Here is a 19754-nt window from a genome sequence, read left to right on the forward strand (position 1 = left end):
GTACTGAAGAAAAGTGCACACAAAGGCAAAGCCATAGGGCTTTTCAAGACATTTGAAGATAAAACAACTAAGTAAAGTTTTCAAAAATGAAAGATGTAAACAAAGCCCACACAAAAAGACCATCAAAAGGGGCAGAATTTGTAATCAGTTAAAGATTAATTGTGTTTTGTCTCTTGGAATGTTTTTCCAAGAGGCAAGCAAAAACAAAAGTTCTGTATACCCACACTGGATAAATTTATGCAGCCACCACAGATAAATATCACAAAAGAGAGGCAATATATTTATCCATGCCAATAACCAAGGCAGATTTTGTATTGTTAAAAAATATATACAGGAATGTTCTTGGGATTGGCTCTGGATCCACTGTGACCAGGATACAGCGCTTACAGCCTCTTCACTTACCAATAAATGGTTTCTAAAAACAAGTCTGTACATTTATACCTCATACTTCAAGGTTAGATTACTATACTATGTAGATTACTGTGTTTGCTGTTAAATTTCATTACACCAGTGGCCTATTAAAACTATAATACTATTACTGACATGTAGACACATGAGTCTTAAAATTATGACTAACCTGATTTTCCAGGTCAGCTTTCTTGTTCTTGTTGGTCTCCAGAGTCTGGTGAAGTTTGGCCAATTTGTCCTGGACCTCCTTTAGAGCTGCCTGCTTCTTTTGGAGACTCTCTGTGGCTACCTTCAGCTTAGCCTCTGCTTGAGCCAACTTCTCTTTCTTAGGGGCCACAACTTTCGCAACCCTGAGAAAGAAGACATTACAAAGATGATTTATTTAACCATAAACTTTTCAAACACCTTTGGCTCTACGGAATGACTGAACAATGCTGACTGTATGGGAATCATTCACGTAGTGGTATAATTTAGGATGCTTACTCTTCCACTCATGTTATACAAACTCACTTGTCATAAGAGTCCATAGCACAGACCCACTTGCAGAGACCCTCAGCTGCGGTGGAGGCCGTCCGGATCTTCTCAGGGACAAAATCTGGGTTGGTGATGTATTTGTTGCGGATAATAGTCATGTAAGCGAGTGGAATGTTGTCTTTGTTGTACTCATGCAGACTCTGCAGGAACTTCATGTCACCCAGAAGCTTCTTGGCTGGGCCCCAGAAGTCCTCAATCTTTTTGCCTGAGCCGGAAGGATCAGGGATGCGGTCAGGTTTTATGCCTTTCAGGATACAAATGGCCTCCATCACAAGTTTGACTCCAGCTGGAGGGCTCTTCATTGACTTCACCACTGTAATGTCCTACAAAGAAGCCAACAAAGTTTTGGGCTGTGCAAGCAAAGTACTTTTGATGCTGGAGATAATTTATTTCTGTGCGTGTGTGTGTTTCCTTGCCTGTGGAGTAAGTGTATCAAGTGCGGCCAGAGCTGACTCCAGGATGGGCAGAGCAACAGCCAAGTCAGTGTCACACTCATCTTTGATGGCCTTGGCAGCCGTGGCCTGTTCATTTGCCACTGCCTCATCCATGCGAACCACCTTTTCTGTCTCTGCCACCTCCACAGATTCATGTTCAATCACCACCATCATCTCGTCCACCTCTTTGCTAGCCACCCGGAGCTGAGGCTGAAGTGCCTCCAGCTCCACTTGCATGGTGGCCACTTGAGCGGCAGCAGAGTCCAGTTTCTCCAGACCAACCTCATAGCGTCGTTTTAGCTTCATCACCTCACTGGGGACAACAGGATGGCATTTTAACATAGTAATATACATGTTTAAACATTTTCCATCAGCTGAAATTCTAAATATATAAATGCACATCATACTTAACAACAAACTCTCATAGTCATGGATAAAGACCCTTACGCTCTTTTGCACTCCAGCAGGACTTTGAAGGTGGAGATGAGCTCCAGGTAGGAGGTCGGGGTGACATAGTTGTGGCGCTGCAGTTCAGCCAGAAAGCGTTCTGAGAGATTGATGGTGGAAGTGTGGAAGCTCTGACACATGTCTATGCAGCCAGTGCGAGCATCATCTGTCATCTCAATGTCCTCTAGGAACCGAGATGCCACAGCCTGTAGAGCATCATCAGGCCAGCTCTTGAGGGAAAAATGTAAGAAATCACAATTCAACAGGTGGTCACATACACTATATGGCCAAATGTTTGTGCACACATGACCATCACATGCATAGGTTCTGGTTGAACATTCCATTCCAGAGTTGGTCCCCCTCTGCTGTTATAATAACATACACTTTTCTAGGAAGACTTTCCACTAGAAAGCTGTGGGGATTTGCCTATTCAGCCACATTAGTGAGGTCATGCACTGATGTCGAGTGAAGAGGCATGGGGCACAGTCTGCATTCCAGTTCATCTATAGTTAAATACGCTATCTGGCCAAAAGTTTGTGGACACCTGACCATCACATTCATACATGCTTTTTAATCCTATTCCAGATTTATTCCCCCTTTGCTGTTAAAATAACTATTCACTCTTCAGGGTAGGTTTTCCACCATATTTTGGAGGGTGGCTGTGGAGATTTGTGCTCATTCAGCTACAAGAGCATTAGTGAGATCAGACACTGATGTTGGGTGAGGAGGTCTGGGGTGCCGGCACGTCAGTGTTCCAGTTCATCCCAGAGGTGTTCAGTGGGGTTGAGGTCAGGGCTCAGTGCAGGCTACGCGAGTTCTTCTACAACAAACTTAGCAAACCATGTCTTCATGGAACTCACTTTGTGCACAGGGGCATTGTCATGCTGTAACATGTTTGGGCCTCTTAGTTCCAGTGAAGGGAAATTATAATGCTACAGCTTACAAAGACAATCTATACAATTATGTGCTTCCAACTTTGTGGCAACAGTTTGTGGAAGAACCACATAGGGGTGTAATGGTCAATTGTCCACAAACTTTTGGCCATAATTTGGGGATATTGACATGATTTAGCAACATTTTGCACCATTAAAACCTTTTACTTCAACTAACACTAACAAGACTACTGTGCACCTAATTTAGTGACATAACCACTGCTATTAGTGGTGCGAAAGGGACCCTTATGAAACAAATGTGACGCTGACCTGGAACCAGTCTATGGTGCAGCAGTTGATAAGTGCAGGGAAACGTCGCAGACGGCCTCGGAAGGCATCGCCTATTGGACTCATGGCCAGCACCACATGTAACTGACTACGACAGCGCTCTACGAACATGTTGAACAGTGCCAGAGGACTTCCATCTGTCTGCTTCTCCCGCTCCCGCTGGCGATCCAGAACCCGCATTCGTTCGCAGATCTCCTGCTTCTCATCCACAGCAAAGAGATTAGGAACTTCACCCGTGTTGAGCAAATTGCTTACATCCTCGAGGAATGACTCCATCTTTATCTGAGTGTCAGTGAAGAGGAAGACACCATGGGATTCACCAGAGGTTGATTTGCGCATAATAAGTTTTAGGTCATCACGCCATTCTGTCATCCCATAACTCCTAGAGAGCTCCACCTGGAAGAGCTCGGCTTCAGCCATGTGAGCAGCCAGGCGAGTCAGGGACTGCCGACCGCTCCCTCCAACCCCGACCAGAAGCGCATGACCCCTCGGTTGTTTTAGGATACGAGAGATCCTGCAGACATGTTCAATGGCAAATCGGAAGAGCACAAGGTTCATGGATGCTTTGCTTATGTTGTTATACTCCTCTAGGTGGGCCTCCACCACTTGGTGTAGCTGATCAACACCACCAACTTCACGGTAGTTGCGGTCTTCACCCTTGGGGTCCTGGAAATCACAGAACATGAGGCTGCGCAAGTCATTTTCAGTTATGCATCCATCAGAGTCAAAGTCCAGGTGCTTGAACAGCTGATGGAAGTCTTCCTTTAGGTGGGCTTTGCAGACCTCCCGCAAGAAGTCCACCATCCAGGTGCGGTCTGATGGGTGAACCAAGCGGTCGTAATAAACTCTCTGCACCTGAGACAATACAGGCATTATGTCAGAACTTTCTGAGTTCACTCAATATCTGAAAACAGGCCTCCAATATAGTCCAACAAATAGGTTGTTCTTAAAATATATTTTGTTTTTATCACTCCTACCTCATGCACCCACAAGCGTTTAATAGCTTTGGGGTCCTCTGCAGTCTCTGGGCAAGATAAGCAAATGCCCTGGATGACACGGGAGAAATCCCGCAGGTTGAAAAGATAATGAGACTTGGCTGGGGTAGGCAGCAAGTTCTTAGTGGCCTCCTGATACACTGCCAGGGTGGCACTCACTATTTGAGAAGTAAGGCTGGAAAATGCTGGAGGAAAGGGAAGTCTAAGAAAAAGCACATGCATACATATTTATTTTGGGATATTATGTAAATGTCAAAACTGAATGATGACTAAACCCAAAACACTAGTTAAGGACCAGTTAGAATGTTCTCATTTATTTACTGCCAACATTTTCCAGCTAGCTGTTATTTAGTATTAGAACATTCAGAATTATGGACTAAATACTTATTCAAGCTGTTACACATGATTCTACTCCTAATACAATCCCTTGCTAGACCTCAAATTATACACCTAAAATGACTGAACAAGAGAACTACAGCTGCATATTTAGATCTAAAGGATAAGAACAATAAAATCAACTTGTACACCGCAGACATTTACCGTATAGTTAAATGCCAGTTTACGATTCTGGAGAAAATGGTATACATGGTCTTCTCATCAAACTCATTTATTGTTACTGTGTTAAAATGACGGAGGAAGCGAGGTGTCACTGGGTTTCTCCCACCACCTGGAAATGACAAAAATGACAAAAAGACAAGGGGAAGTACATCAGACATGCATTCCATTATGTTCAGCTATAGTGTTTGTTAGTAAAAATATTCAGTCAACATGAGAAATAAAACCCCTTTCAGGGACAATATAATGGAATGCAGTGCTTTGAATCCCATAAAAAAAACTGAATGGCATATGGTCATTGATCATGGTGTTTATTCACATTCTGTGTGAAATATCCAAACCTACCTGGAGGCCCCATGGCACACATCAGCTGGATGTCCACCAGGTTGATCATAGAGCAGTCCTTTATGTCATACCAGTTCCAATGGTCCAACCACTGGCGCAGAAGCTCCACAGGAGGCTGAGCACCATACGTCTCTCTCGCAGGCATATTCACATCATCCACGAACACCACCTACACAGAAAACACCTTCAAGCTTTTCAAGGAACATACTTAAATCTTACAATAAAATGATGTGCTTTAGCATCTTATCCCAATGCCTGGACCACGCTACAAGATGTATACAATCCTTAGCAGTTCTGAAACTGAGACCTCAAACATGATGACAAATTTCACAGCTAGAATTGTCCTTAGGTCATCAACCCTCTCAAATTACAAATCTCAAATAAAAAATTAAAGTTTTGTGCAGAATAAATCACTTACAGATTATGCTTTTGAGTCAGAGTCGCCAGATCCCACAAACACACATTCACTACAGGTGAGTTGCAAATAACAAACATGTTGGAACATGAAAAGATTGAAAGTTGGATTTTACACACCTCCAGATGACCTGGAAAGACAAGCATTTAAGAGCCTAAAGAAATCTTCTGCAATTATTGGACAAGGAAGATCAAGATCAAGATCAAAATTGATTTGCTTATCCTCTAGTGTGGCCCAGACATAATTGGACTCTGGTGTGATGAGTACATACAATACATAATAAAATAGAAATTATATATGTATATATATATTATTATTATATTATATCCTATGTAGAATGTATTATAATATCACACCATCTTCTTTCCCAGAGGGGGGCCAAACACGCCTTTGCGTCTCTTGTCTAGTTTGGACATGATGATGTTCTGACTCTGAGAGGCTGTGGTTTGGGCTGAAAAGTTGATTAGCAGAGGACTGTATGTATCCTTGTTGAGCTGCTTCAACAGGAAGTCCTGTGGAGCAACAAAGAGTTTCAATTAATCTCACGGGAGGGGTTTGGACCACAAGTTCTGCAAATATACTGTATGGGGAAATGTCAATTTGCTCATACTGTACGATGCCATGTGCTATTTGTCTACTGAGGAGGTAGACAAATAGCACATGGCATTGTTATGGGGGATATTTGACATTAAAAGCCTGCTTTTAAACAGACTTTAAAAGACTTTATAGACTTCAGACTTTTAGATAAGTATAGTAATATGAAACAATTACTGCTTTAAATACAATGAATGTCTACAGATGGCATATAAAGATATAAGTTCCTGGATCTGTAATGCTTTTATATGAACAATTAATAATAATGACACTTCACAGTCACCAACTGCCTCCATTTTCTGTGGGTCAGATAATTACCACCCAATAAGAAAGCATCCCAAAGCATCTCTGCTTTGAAATGATAAAATCCTGCATCTACCACAGCCTGAAACACCATGTAGTGAAATCATGTAATGGTTCCTGAAAGCGCCAAGCACCCTCATATGACAAGTGACATGATTTCACATCCACTTTCTCAATGTGGCCATTAAAGTCATTTGCAAGCATTAAAAAAATTAATTTCATTGAAAAGCCCTTGGTTGTGCGAATGAATGGATGAGAAAAGTAAAAAGGGAAAAGCAAAAGAGAGGGTGAGACTGAGTGAGTGTCAGATGCTTAGTGTCTACTGATTCAGAAGGATGTAAACATAATCGTTGCAAAATGGCTGCTAAAAGTGTTATGACACTATGAATCATTCTCAGTCTTCGCCAAATGAGGACTGATCGCCTTCTTCTCAACCGCACCATAAAACACGTTCCGTTTCATTCTTCAGTGAAAAACTACCTCCGGACGTACTTTGCCCCTGCACTTGTAACCGTTAATCTATAGCGAGCACAAGGGGGCTCATACCATGGCTGAGTGTGTGTATATGCCTGTGCGAGAGTGTGTAAAATATGAGCGTAACGAGGCGGGTAATGGATGAGGCTGTTAGTGTGATGGATCTCCAGCTGGTTGCGCCAAAAATAGGAGCCGTTTCCTTTCCTACTCTCGGTTAGAGGGATAGAAAGAAGCAAGGGGGTGCGGCAGGGCGCCGTCGGTCTCAGCCCGCTGGCTCATTTATCACAAGCCGCTGTCATGCACACACATGCAACACACAGATACATGCTCTAGCTCCAGCAGCGATGAGGTACTGAGAGTGTGAGTGAGAAGCCCCCTTGCTGCTAAATGCATTCGTTAAATTTGTCTCCGGTGGACAAGATCCCGCAAGGAATTGTTTATTTCCGTCTGCCTTTAGCTGTTCCTCAGAGGCTGATTAAAAGCTTAGTTTATTCATTTATTTATTTAGTTTTTAAGTAAAGACTTGATAGATTAGTGCCACAGTGAAAAGGGGGCCTTTATACCATCTTTCCTATTTCTTATTCCAATAGCTTTAATAAAATTAACATCAAGAAGACACATGAAAGTGTTGAAATCAGTTTCAGAAGAGATTTCCAGTGTTTACTGCATGCAGTACACCTCATTCAGCTAATGAAGGGTTTCAGAATGAAGTGGTGAGTGGAATCAGGTGTGAATGGATGTGATGAGTGTGCCACATACACATCTTGCAATTCTGAAAGCTCAACTAATTAATTGTGAAAAAAACATATTCACATTATAAACTATTATAAGCATAATAGTCACCAATAAATACACAGTCTTCTTATGACTTATCTTGTTTTGTCTGACTGTTTTCACTCTCTTTTGAGTACTTTACTTTTATCTAAGAATGTAATATATTTTTCCAGACACACTCACTATGATGTACACACTCTTGCCGGTTCCTGTGGGCCCCACAAAGATGCTGGGCTTCTGGTGCGTGACAAGCAGCTCCATCAGAGCCGTGTAACGCACTGTATCCTCCGTGGGCACGATGATCTCATTGAACTGCATGTCTTTGGGGATCGGTGGAGCCTGCCTCAACTCCTCGGTCCACAGCTCCCATCTACCCTGACCCTGAGTCAAATCACAGAGTTGAACAAGCATTTATTTATTTATTAATGCACATTAGCATATTTGCTGAACTTTATTTACAGTGCAGTCTGTATGGAATTGAACAGAAATGTAGTTATATGGCTTCTGTTTATTGGCTTTAGAAGAAAATAATGACAAATAGGATTATTTTAATTGAAGGGTATTTACTTCTCCAGTTAGTGAACCTAGAAAATAATTAACAAACTCATTTTAAGTAATCTGCCATATTACAACATCAAGTGTCAAGTGGGCAGGATGAAAAAATAAATCAGTTTAGTAGACTCCTTTAGTTTAGTTTAATGACTCCTCGTAAATGTGTTAATTTATCAGTATTTATCTACATTCATTCTGAATGCACAAACAAATTGAACATACGTACAGTATAAAACCTTGAATGCAAATTTATACAGTACGCAGTGCCTTGCATAAATGTTCAGCCTGGAATTACACAGACCTGCATATGGGTGTGATGGTCAGGTCCACATACTTTTGGTGTATCTCTAGCACATTTTTCAGTAGCTATGTTTAAGGCCCTGAGTTTATTGCTTTATTTTGGCCCCTAGTGGAATAACAGAGACTAGCTCTTTTTAAAAATAAATTAATTTACTGCAATTTTAATTTAGTATTCAGATTCTAAATTCGTAAAGACCTCGCTAGAGACAATATAGACCCAACGACGACCCAGAACAGAGCAATCTGGAGACAAAAGATTAGGAGAGCCGACCCCAAGTAGATATGGGAAAAGGCCGGACAAAGAAGAGATTCTAAATTCATTTGGTTGGCTGGATTATAACCTTTATCTAGAAATTTCTTTCCATATATAGTTCCTGAAATTCATGAGTCTAAAAAATAACTAGCCATAAATAAAATAGAATTCCACTTCAATTAATGCATGCATTCCTTCTTGTAATTTCTGGTGATACTCTGCCAGGCCTGTAATAGAGGCAATCTCAGTTCTTGTTTTTTTCAGAGTCTTTCTGTCTTCGGATGTGTCTTTAGTAAGTGAATGCAGCTCATTGGGGTTCACGTGTGGTGATTAGCCAGTAAAGTGGAAAATAGCAGTTCAGATTAATCCATCCTGAAGTCATGGATTACAAACATTAACATGTTTGACAAATGCTTGGATAACGAGCAGGATAATTATAACTATAATTGGATCATTTTAATTAGATAATGATTTTTTTTCCCTCTCCACAATTTTCTCAGTTCATTACACAGATAAAGTTTCAAGTTTTGCTTTAGGACTTCACAGAACTCTACAGACTTTTTAAAAAATTTTTTTTTTAAAAATCATGGCCTGGCCTTTCTGGACTTATGGAGTAAGTCTTTGGAGTATACAAGTGGTGTATGTCTGATGGTCATGTAATGGATGTAGAGAGATGGATGCAAGTGAAGGTAAGGCAGTTTTAATGAGAATAACAATCCAAAGCGTAGTGCAAGGATCAAAAACGTTAGACAGGCAAGGTCAGGCGTTCGTGCAAACAGACTGGAATAGGTAAGGCAGAGAATCGGAGATGAGGGCAAATCAGATTCAAAACCAGAGAAACTATAACAGAGAACGGCTTGATATACACAGAAACAATCATAACTGAGTGTATATTTCACGTCCAAACAAAGACACACAAGGGGTTTAAATAATACACGTAATCAAGGGGCTAACAGAAAACAGCTGATTACAATGATGACGTAAGAGAAATACCCAATGACAATACAGGGGCGGAGACAAGACATAAATCATAAAAAAACACACGTGTCAAAAATAAACAAAGTCAATGTCACTGAAAACCTGGAAGAGTGCACCATCGTGCTTTGGGCTGTTCATGCGTGCTCAATGCAGCACTAGGGGATAAACATGACACCGATGAATTTTTCTATCTATGGTAGCTTATTTAGGCTTTTGAATTCTCAAACCAGACTGGACTGAAAATTTTGATTAATTTTGTATAACAGCAGCTCTGACAGAAGTACCAGTCTCAAGGCAAATCTAGGTTATTTTAACGCACTTGTTATAATTTCTATAGTAACTTACACAGGGATTTGTATGGTGGACGCTCCACATGAATAGGTTTTAAAAATCATGTAATTGCTGATATGGTTTTCTGGGTGACACTTATTTAGCAGTTTTGTAAGGAGTCTCCATTTCAGCACTTTGTAAAAGTCAGAAGTAAAGCGGAGGGCTTTGCACTTCCAGTTGTTTAATAACGTCAAGAGAGAAAAATGAGACGGTTTATAGCTTCTATAGTGTTAAATGCGAAAAGTTAAATGCAACAGCAAACTTCTGTGGTATAAGAGGAATAAAACACTGCTGTTATAATTAAAGAGATAGTTCACCCAGAATGTCACCCTCATGTCGTTCCAAAGACTTTCTTTCTTCTGTCGAACATAAAAGAAGATATTTTGAGAACTGTCTCAGTGGGGTTTTTTTGTCCATACAATGGAAGTCAATGGAATGGGCACCAAAACTGTTTGGTTACCAACATTTTTCAAAATATCTTCCTTTGCATAAAAAAAGCATTTTATGCTATGTCCTTAAATGAAGTATATCTATTTCCTATAGCTTAGATTACCCATTTTTCCTATCTTAGCAATGAAGCACAGTTGATTTTGACATACAGCAGTCAAATGTTCAAAAGAGGAGGGAACATATTATAAGAAGGCTCTTATTATGGATATATAACTTTGAAATGAAGCCATCATTTTGCTTGCATGATTGTTTAAATGTTAAATCCATAGTCTTGTGTCACTTTACAATGATTTACAGACGGCACTGTATCTATTAGCTGTACTTCCCTATCCAGAGTGAATGTTACTGTGTACCACACAGTGAATAGTAATTAGTTCAATCTCACTTAGACCAAGTGACAATTAAACAAAAAAGCAAGCGTTAATAGGAAGCATATCAAACGCTCTGAAACACATCTGACACTCTGAGAAAGAAGCCGCTTTCTACTTCTGTCTGTTGACGAAGCCTGACAGAAATACTTATTTCCAGACTGTAATGAGGTATGAAATTGATGCATTTGCCAAGTTATGCACAAAGCCTTATTAGACAAAATTAAAGCTCATGACCAAAGACTAATTATGTATCACACTTTTACAAGAATCCGCATTAAGGATAGATATAATCAGTTTCTTACACTGCCTGCAATGTCACTGATCTTGTAATCTTGTCAGAGACAGAGATATACTTTTGTAACCAGGGTTTTTCAGCAGCGGCTTGATACTTTATCTTGACAGAGAACAACTCTTCATAATGTTAATTTATGTACAAAATGGCCATTTATCCTCTAAAGACCAGCTTCCTAGTGCTTTGTGCCCTTCTCCTGTCCAAATATGTGTTGTGATAATATTTAAAGGGGAAAAAATAAAATGAGTCAAATTGGGAAGAAATTGTTCCCGATGTTTGCTTGGATTTAGAATGAAAATAAAATTTAACTCATCTTTAGCAGACACCATTCGATTTGCTTCTCCTTTCATGTCAGTGTTGCTCACCTCTTTGATGAAGCGGTACTCATAGAGAGTGCCCTCAGCAGGTAAGGGCACTGTGAGCTGCTTGCTTGGTGCCTCTATGTGCTCCAGGATGCCATGGCTTGCTCGCGTCTCCTCAGTCAGAGCACCTGTTAGCAGCTCCCTCACCAGACCATCAAACTTCACTCTCCCAGGCTCTGTGCAGCTGGCACCCACTGACCACACCAGAGAGAACACAAAAATACCCTAACCAAGAAAGAGAGTCAGCGAGAGAGTAGAGAGAGGGAGAGAGAGAGAGAGAAAGAAAGAAAACCAAGTCAGTTAGCTAAGGGTTAGTTACAATGGAGTTTTGTTCCACTACCAATAACTGCTTTTTAATTAACAGCTTATAAAATAATAGGAATGAAAAAATGTCAATTCACACTGTAGAAATCAGCATTCAATTTATTATTTCATCTAATGCAATTGCACTGTTTGGACACTAGAGGTCCCTAATCTGAGTAACCCATTGGGTTAAAATATATAGTGCACGCTGGTCACATGATGGCATTCTTTCATTGTTAGCCTGCACCATTACTGGGACTGTGCACTTGTGAAGTGACCTAAAGCTCAGTATCATAACAATCAACATGCATTATAGGTTATATGGTTACACAACCACATTATAACATTTAAACAGAGCTCTCTGGTAGCTTTTAAACGACACTATCCCTGCGCTGCAACAATCTGCAAGAGACCACGGAAGTCTGTGTAGTGAGGGGTGTGTCGTGGTTAAAACGTCACCCTTATTAACTACGTGGCCAATGGGCGCGCTCCATACCACAGTATATAAGTGGTTGTTTAGGCCTCCTACAATGCGTCATGGTCGAAAGCCCGCCCCTTCCTTTAGTTGCTACAGAGGTATGCATTTTAGCGTTGTCGCTTAGCATGCGATTTACTTGTTTAGTGTGAAGTTGGGCTATCTAGTCTGTGTGCAGGTGTGATGTGCCGCTCACTCTCAGTACGGTGTGCCGTCAAGGCTCCCATCTGTGTAGCATGGCAGTTTAATGTAGTTCCGGTCGGAGCGCCAGCTGTTGCTATCACAACTATCAAAGAAGCTATCATGATTTTCGTATGTGCCATCGTGAGTACTATGTAATCGGATCACGGTAGGTAAATCACTTAGTTCAATTACTCGAGCTAAATGACTTTGCATGCTTTCCAAATTGAGGTTGTAACACCTGTTTGTTCTTAGGGTCCTTGATTTTGCATGTGTTAAGGTGCGCTGATTGAGATGTGGCTGTTTCGGTATTGCTCCTCCCACTCACTCGCAGAGCCACGTTGCTGCCTGATTCTGCTGCTTCAGTTTGTTTTGCTTTTACTTATGTCTGTTATGGTCACTAAGATCAGTCTTATTGAATTCAACTGTTGTAACAGTATCAATTATGCTGATACTGCTATGTGGTAGTGGCTTGTCAGTTTTGGTAAACTTGTTACCTGTAATCAGTTTGAGCTTGGGGTTCTGTCTGTGTTTGTGACTGTAAGCTTCTTTGTCTTGTTTCATTCTCTTATTTGTCTGCTTTGAGCATATTTTAATTGACTGTCTGTTTTCTACTTGTAGGAGCTGAGGCTGGGGGGGGGGGAGTTCTTTGCTGCAACTTGGGCTTTACTTAATTAAGGGTTGTTATTGCTGTTTATTTGCAGTGAACTTTTGTGGGTATGATTCTGATTAGTGGGGTGCTCTTCCCTTCTGTATAGCTGGTGCTGTCGTACTAGCCTGCCCTTCATACAGGAAGCCTCAGTCCTCCTGCAGTTGTTAATTTCCTCTTGTGACGGTTTTATTTGACCAATACCTGACTGTGCTGGCTGGGTTTTTTTATTAAAACAAAATTCTTGGCCAGTTTTTAACTTCAAAATAAAATGTATTTTTGTATGGAAACCCATGCATCTTGTCTGTTCAAAGTAGAATGTATTTGCTTATCTTTATTTGGGTTGTTTTCCCCACTTTCTCAGGCTGGCGTAGTTGGTGCAAAGAAGGAAACGAGCCACTTGCTACATCTGTATATTTCTGGTTAAAATGAAGTGTCAGGCTCTGCTACGTAGCTCATTATATTTCAAATTACTTTCTCAGGTCAGACTAAAGTTTCTTTGAATTTTGTAATTTTGGGGAGATTCAGCTTAATTTCTTTTTTGAAATCTGAACCTGTAGTACATCTTGTTTACAATATTAAACCTCCGTTCATGGCTATTCTCATGTAATATCAGAGCAGGAACTCTGATCTACAGTTCCCAGCAGCCACTGCACCTCACTGCATCAGTCACATGACAACCTGCACCTGAATCAGTTCATGTTAACGAGCACTTGTGTATATTAGCCACAATTTTACCCACTCTTTCTTGCGTTTTGTCTTTCTCTGCAGTTGTTTCTGTTAGGATTAGGGGCTTTGTTTAATGTTATTCTTTGCCTTGGGTTTTGCCACAAGTTTTAAAGTTACTGGTTTGTGTTTGTATTTTCAATTAAAAGGTAACCTGCACTTGCATCCACTTCTGCCTCTAAACTGTGACAACGTAAGACCTACTATGGCTGCAGAATTCTTCAGGATCCAAGAGACCCTGTATGAAAGGGAGAAACTGAGGTGGGAGAACAAAGAGGAAATTCTCCCTAATTAAAGACAATCAGGAATGGCACAATGTGATGTACTCCATCATGGAGTATGCCTAAGGGGAGCCTTCTAACCAGGCTGGAACCATTCCCCCCTCCCTATCTTGGCCAGCATGCTGAGTTGAAGGAAAACGTCGTTCAGTCTCCCTGTACAGCTGAAGATGTTGCTCCACCTCCTGGTGTGGCGAAGAGCTCTGCTTTTCTTCCCTGCTCTGCCTCGGACATCACTACACCAGACTCCACTTCTGATCTTGTCCTGCCTTCCTGCTTGGCTTATTCTTTGCCTTACTTCTTGCCACAAGTTCTATAGTTACTGTTTGTATCTTCAATTAAAAGCTAATCTGCACTTGCATCCATCTCTGCCTCTAAATAGTGATGGCTTTTTTATTTATTTAGTAATTGACTTAGCAATTGCACGTTGTTTTGCACTGTTTACAATTCAGAAATTAAAAATGAGTCTTTTCAAAATTTTTCTTAATTAAAATTTTGCTCTAAATTGTGGGAATCAAATTTGTGAATAGAACTGTGACTGGAGTATATCATTAAACCCCTAGACAATACGGTTTAGCATTTAACATCAATCTTCACTCATTTTAGTCAATATAGCACATATATGAATTAGAAACTGATTCATTTAAAGATAGGAAGTAATGTGGAAGAGCAGCACAAAATAAAATGTTAAAATTATATATATAAAAGGATAACTCAAACACATCATGTTTGAACAGTACATCATTGTAATCAACTCAATAACATTTTAGATCAATTTTTGAGAAGTGATCTAGAGTCTAGGTTGCTGTTGTATAGCCATAGCTCCCTGAAATATAATTTCAAGTGCACAATTAACTCTAGAGTTACATGGTTCTGTGCATCTCTTTCAGAATATTCAGATAAAATATTCAGGGGCCAGCTGGTTTTGGTCAGATTGCTACTCCTTTAGTACTTGTTGAGGACATGGCACTCAAATTGCTGTGGGAAACAGACATTAGGAAAATAATTTTATTTTAAGTTGCTGTGAGTTTGAGGTGTTGTAATAAACTATTTACATTTTGATTATGATTGAAAGTTACTAAGATCCAAAATGAATAAAATGTATACAAAGTGCCAATGGATAAATAATAACAGAAACTTTATATTCTGTCATCATTCTGTGTGACATCTTGATGCCTCAATACAGAGAAAATCTTGCCTAATCAAAGCCATCATTGCCCTGCTGCCTCAAGTTATGGCATCATACTTTTAACACAATATATAATAACTAAAAATACATTTAAGCAATATATTATTGCAAACTGTACTAGCATTAAAATTTCATTCATACATAGCCCACTGCTGACCTAACTAACTCCATCAAATATTCTGCAATGTTTCTAAACTGGATAATGGTTTATAAGCATCAAAATGAATCTATTGTGACACTACTGAAAAGCAATTACTACAGGCAATAAATACAGAAAATAGTTTCAGCTCCACATGTGTAAGTACCTCTCTCTCATTTGAATTGTGTGGTCTTAAAACTATTTCATATAAACATTTACATTTATTATATATAAGTTTGTCTGTCTAGCTGTGTTGACAAGGAGGCAGTGGTTAAACTAGGAGAGAGCCACAGAAGGTAAGACCCTGTCATAGGCTAATCAATAATGCTACACGTCTGGATCAGTGTTGTTTTGTGCGCTGACATGATGTCTTAAGGGGCCAGGTGGAAGAAAATTATCACACCTTCATAGAAAGAATGAGAACTGACAGACAGAGAGTCTGTCTTCATAAGTTTAACTTCATAAGTGCCAGACATGAGCTGGCGAGTACACTCTAAGGGTTATATCTAGGGGGAAAAAAACTTGGATCAGATTGTCATCAGTTATAGTACATACATACTCTCACTGAGCACTTTATTAGGAATGCTATAATACTACATATGGCCTCCCTTTGCTCAACAGCATCAATTCTTCATGGCATGGATTCCACAAGATGTTGGAAACATTTCTTTGAGATTCTGATCCATGTTGACATGACTGCATCACACAATTCCTGTAGATTTTTCAGGTGCACTTTCATGCAGCGAATATCTCGTTCTACCACATCCCAAAGGTGTTCTACTGGATTCAGATCCAGACTGGGAAGGCCACTTATGAACACTGTACTCATTGTCATGTTCATGAAAGCAGTTTGAGATGACTTTTGCTTTGTGACATTTCCATCGGAAGATGGAAAATTGTGGCCATGAAGGGATGCACATGTTCAGGAACAATACTCAAATAGGCTGTGGCATTCAAGCAATGATTGGTATAAACGGGCCAACGTGGTCTTCTGCTCTTATAGCTCATCTGCCTCAAGTTTCGACATGTTGTGAATTCTGAGATGCTTTTCTGTTCAACACAGTTGTACAGAGTGGTTATCCGAGTTACTGTAGCCTTTATTTCAGCTTGTCAACTTTTCTGTCAACTTTTATATCCTCCTCTGACCCTCTGTCATCAACAAAATGTTTCCGTCTGCAGAACTGCCACTCACTGGATGTTTTTTCTTTATTGCACCATTCTGAGTAAACTCAAGAGACTGTTGTGCATGAAAATCCCAGGAGATCAGCAGCTATATAAAAACCTCAAACTAGCCCATCTCACATCAACAGCCATGCCACAGTCAAAATCATGTGAACATTAGCTGAAGCTGCTGGCCCATGATTTTATACATTGCACTGCTGCCACATGGTTGGCTGATTAGATAATTGCATGAATGAGTGTATGCACAGGTGTTCTGAAAAAACTGCTCAGTGAGTGTGTATATGTATATATTACAGCACAACAAGCCTCACTGTCTGGCTCGGGAGTGAGTAGGAATGAATACCTGGAACAAAATACACTGAAAAATGCTTCCATCATAGAAAGAAGCAAACAACACACTCAATCCTATTGGTAGTTGCCAAATCACAACTCTTCTCATTTGCATTAGTGCACCTTGTTCATTTTTGTAGTATGGCTCATCCTGCCCACACTGTGAAGCCAAAATTATTAAATGGAACTCACTCTTTTTTTCAGTGAGAGCTGGTGATGGGCTCCTCAGACAAGGAAATAATTACATAGCAGTGCCTTATTGTACAATATTGGTTGTACACCTGGAGGAATGTAAGTTTGGATAAAAGCAAATGTTCAAGCAGAACACAAGTTCCAGGATGATGACTGAATGGAACACTGGGACACTGTAAAGTAACTGCTTCTCAATTCCAAAGAAAACCTGTGTGATTTTTGGAAAAGCTGGTAAGCATAGAGCAAAATTGGCCAGAAACTAGAGTATGGCTGGATCTGACTAAAGACAATGGTTGAATCCTTACTTTACAGGATTGATGCTGTTATTACGGAAAGAAAAAATGTAACATGTAGTAGAAGGAAATGACATATAAAGTGACTCATATTTTGGCTGGAGAACATCTTTAATCTTCTGTAAGTACTTTATTTTGTTGGTCGTGGCACAGGGTAGGATACCAGTCTATAACAGGGCATCACGCACATATTGACAAACATTCATTTATACCTAGGGCAAAAAATAGTAGCCAGTAGATGTTTTATGGTGGTGGGAGACAACCTGAGTATACGGGGAGAACATGTGTATAACACACTAGGCAGTACTTGTGCGGTTAAGGTTTGTGTACTCTCACCTCAAGCCAGGAGCACACATTTCTCTCGCTCATGACCTTCATCTGGCCCTCATCTCTAAACTCGTCCATCATGCAATCCATCAGGTTCATCAGGGAGCGCACCAGGTTGGTGTCTGATGTTGGAGACAACTCCTTATGTAGGTCATAAAAGAGAAAGAGCAAGAGGTCAGATCTCTCTCTTTTATCAAGAAATGGTACAACTATGCTTGGAGGTATCACTGTATCAAATGTGAAGATGAAATATTTATTTCACTAAAAACTGGAGAGACTGGGTAGTCATAAGCTAAAATGCTAATGTGTTCCCATAGTTTTTCTTAAATACATCTTATTTACAACGTGAATATTAAACATTTCATTACTGAAAGCTGGTGGGACCAGAGAGCATTATGCTTTGTGATTGCTCACAGGGCTCCATTTCATTTTTTTTGACTTTTACTTGAAAACATTTTAGACAAAATGTGATATTAAATATGTCATCACTGAACACTGGAGGCAACCCAAACAGTAAGATAAAAAAAAAAAATGCTAAGATTTACTCCTTAAAACTATCTGTGCACAGTAACTAATATGTACATCAGAAACAGCTAAAGTGTGCCACTGTGACTGCAAATCATAAAAGATTGCCATGTTTTGTGAATATCAGGACAAAACATGTTAATACTGTGCTGACATGATATCAAGTCATTTTGTCTCTTTTAGTGTAAATATCAGAACGTGGTAATGGAAATTAATGTAGGTGTGTTTTATTTAGTAATATGCAGTAGAGGGGAGAGAATTTATTAATATTATATTGCTATTATATTTTGGTAATCCTCCATATGGACTATTTCCATAGATGCTATGTTCAGAAGAGTTTATATATATATATATATATATATATATATATATATATATATATATATATATATATATATGTGTGTGTGTGTGTGTGTGTGTGTGTGTGTGTGTGTGAGTGAGAGAGAGAGAGAGAGAGAGAGAGAGAGATGTTTCACTTATGAACTGTCAAAAACTAAATTGTGGAAAGAAAAAAAAATAAAAGAGAGAGGGAGAGAGAGAGGCTGGTGAGGGAATGACACAACTATAACTTTATTTGTTTATCATAGCTATAACTTCAGTGTGAACTGGAACTTCTCTCTGATGTTCCAAAACATTAAATCTAATTATAAACCAGAAAAATGCGTGACATTTCTTACATTGATAAATTTAACATTGTAATTGTTGGCAAATCGCTGTGGTATAAGTGAAATAACACACTCCACACTATGCTGTTATACAAAAATAATACAGCAAAACACTCCTTTGGCAGGCATTATTTTCGTATAATAGCACAGTCTGTCATGTATTATTCCTTACATGTACTATATGAATGTTACAGGAAATCCCTACACATTACTAAAGATACAAGTCACACCATTTTGTAGGTTTTACCTATAGAACTATAAATAGATTATTTTATTTTCCAACCTAAAGACTTAGGATACAAAAAGATAAACAAATGCCTTTTCTTCTGGAGACATAATGTCAGCAGTGATTTATGTGCTAATCTGTGTGAGCACCTTGGTCCCTTTGTGGATGAGCTGCAGGCAGGCAGGCAGCATGCGGTCGAAGAGGCCAGTGATGAGGTCTTTCTGCACGGAGCTCAGTACGGACGGGAGGGTGTTGAGCCAGGAGATCATTAGCGGCCTCCAGCCCAGCATATGGGGCTCCATGTAGATCATACCACAGCGAGACACCTGCACACAAACACCACCCATTCTCAAATTGTCCCATTTAAAAGTAGACGGATTTCCTTTGTGGTACTTTGTAGTCTACAGTTCTGTATTGTTTTCTATGCTAACTGGTCCATAGTGCTGTGATATGCTGCTGGTTTAGGTCTTTCTTTCTCTCAGCAGGCCTCAGCTGGAAATAACAATGGACTGTTTCTTTTACAACAAAGCAGTTACAGCTTATTAGTTAATGTTCAGCACAAATCCCCAGAATTTGCATTTCATAACACAAGGATACTGGATCTTTGACCTGATATGACACTATCCTCAGATAACAACGAAGCAGCTTTTATGTGGGAGCCTTGCTTATAGCATCTGTAATAGCATGTG

At 39.8% G+C, this 19754-nt stretch overlaps 1 protein-coding gene across 1 annotated transcript in view; it reads right to left on the reverse strand.

Moving 5' to 3' along the window:
• dnah7 (dynein, axonemal, heavy chain 7) overlaps window positions 1-19754 on the reverse strand; it is a 134330-nt gene that overhangs the window by 41764 nt on the left and 72812 nt on the right. The window contains exons 34-46 of the mRNA XM_053627875.1: window positions 19215-19391; window positions 17659-17790; window positions 11390-11611; window positions 7682-7879; window positions 5710-5865; window positions 4939-5107; window positions 4579-4705; window positions 4021-4240; window positions 3026-3898; window positions 1824-2053; window positions 1359-1689; window positions 919-1265; window positions 578-758 (exon numbers count right to left, since the gene is read on the reverse strand). Of these exons, the coding sequence (XP_053483850.1) occupies window positions 578-758; window positions 919-1265; window positions 1359-1689; window positions 1824-2053; window positions 3026-3898; window positions 4021-4240; window positions 4579-4705; window positions 4939-5107; window positions 5710-5865; window positions 7682-7879; window positions 11390-11611; window positions 17659-17790; window positions 19215-19391 (3363 nt within the window). The remainder of the gene's footprint in view (window positions 1-577; window positions 759-918; window positions 1266-1358; window positions 1690-1823; window positions 2054-3025; window positions 3899-4020; window positions 4241-4578; window positions 4706-4938; window positions 5108-5709; window positions 5866-7681; window positions 7880-11389; window positions 11612-17658; window positions 17791-19214; window positions 19392-19754) is intronic.

This window comes from Ictalurus furcatus, chromosome 6, assembly GCF_023375685.1.
Source record: "Ictalurus furcatus strain D&B chromosome 6, Billie_1.0, whole genome shotgun sequence".
Taxonomy (NCBI): Eukaryota; Metazoa; Chordata; class Actinopteri; order Siluriformes; family Ictaluridae; genus Ictalurus; species Ictalurus furcatus.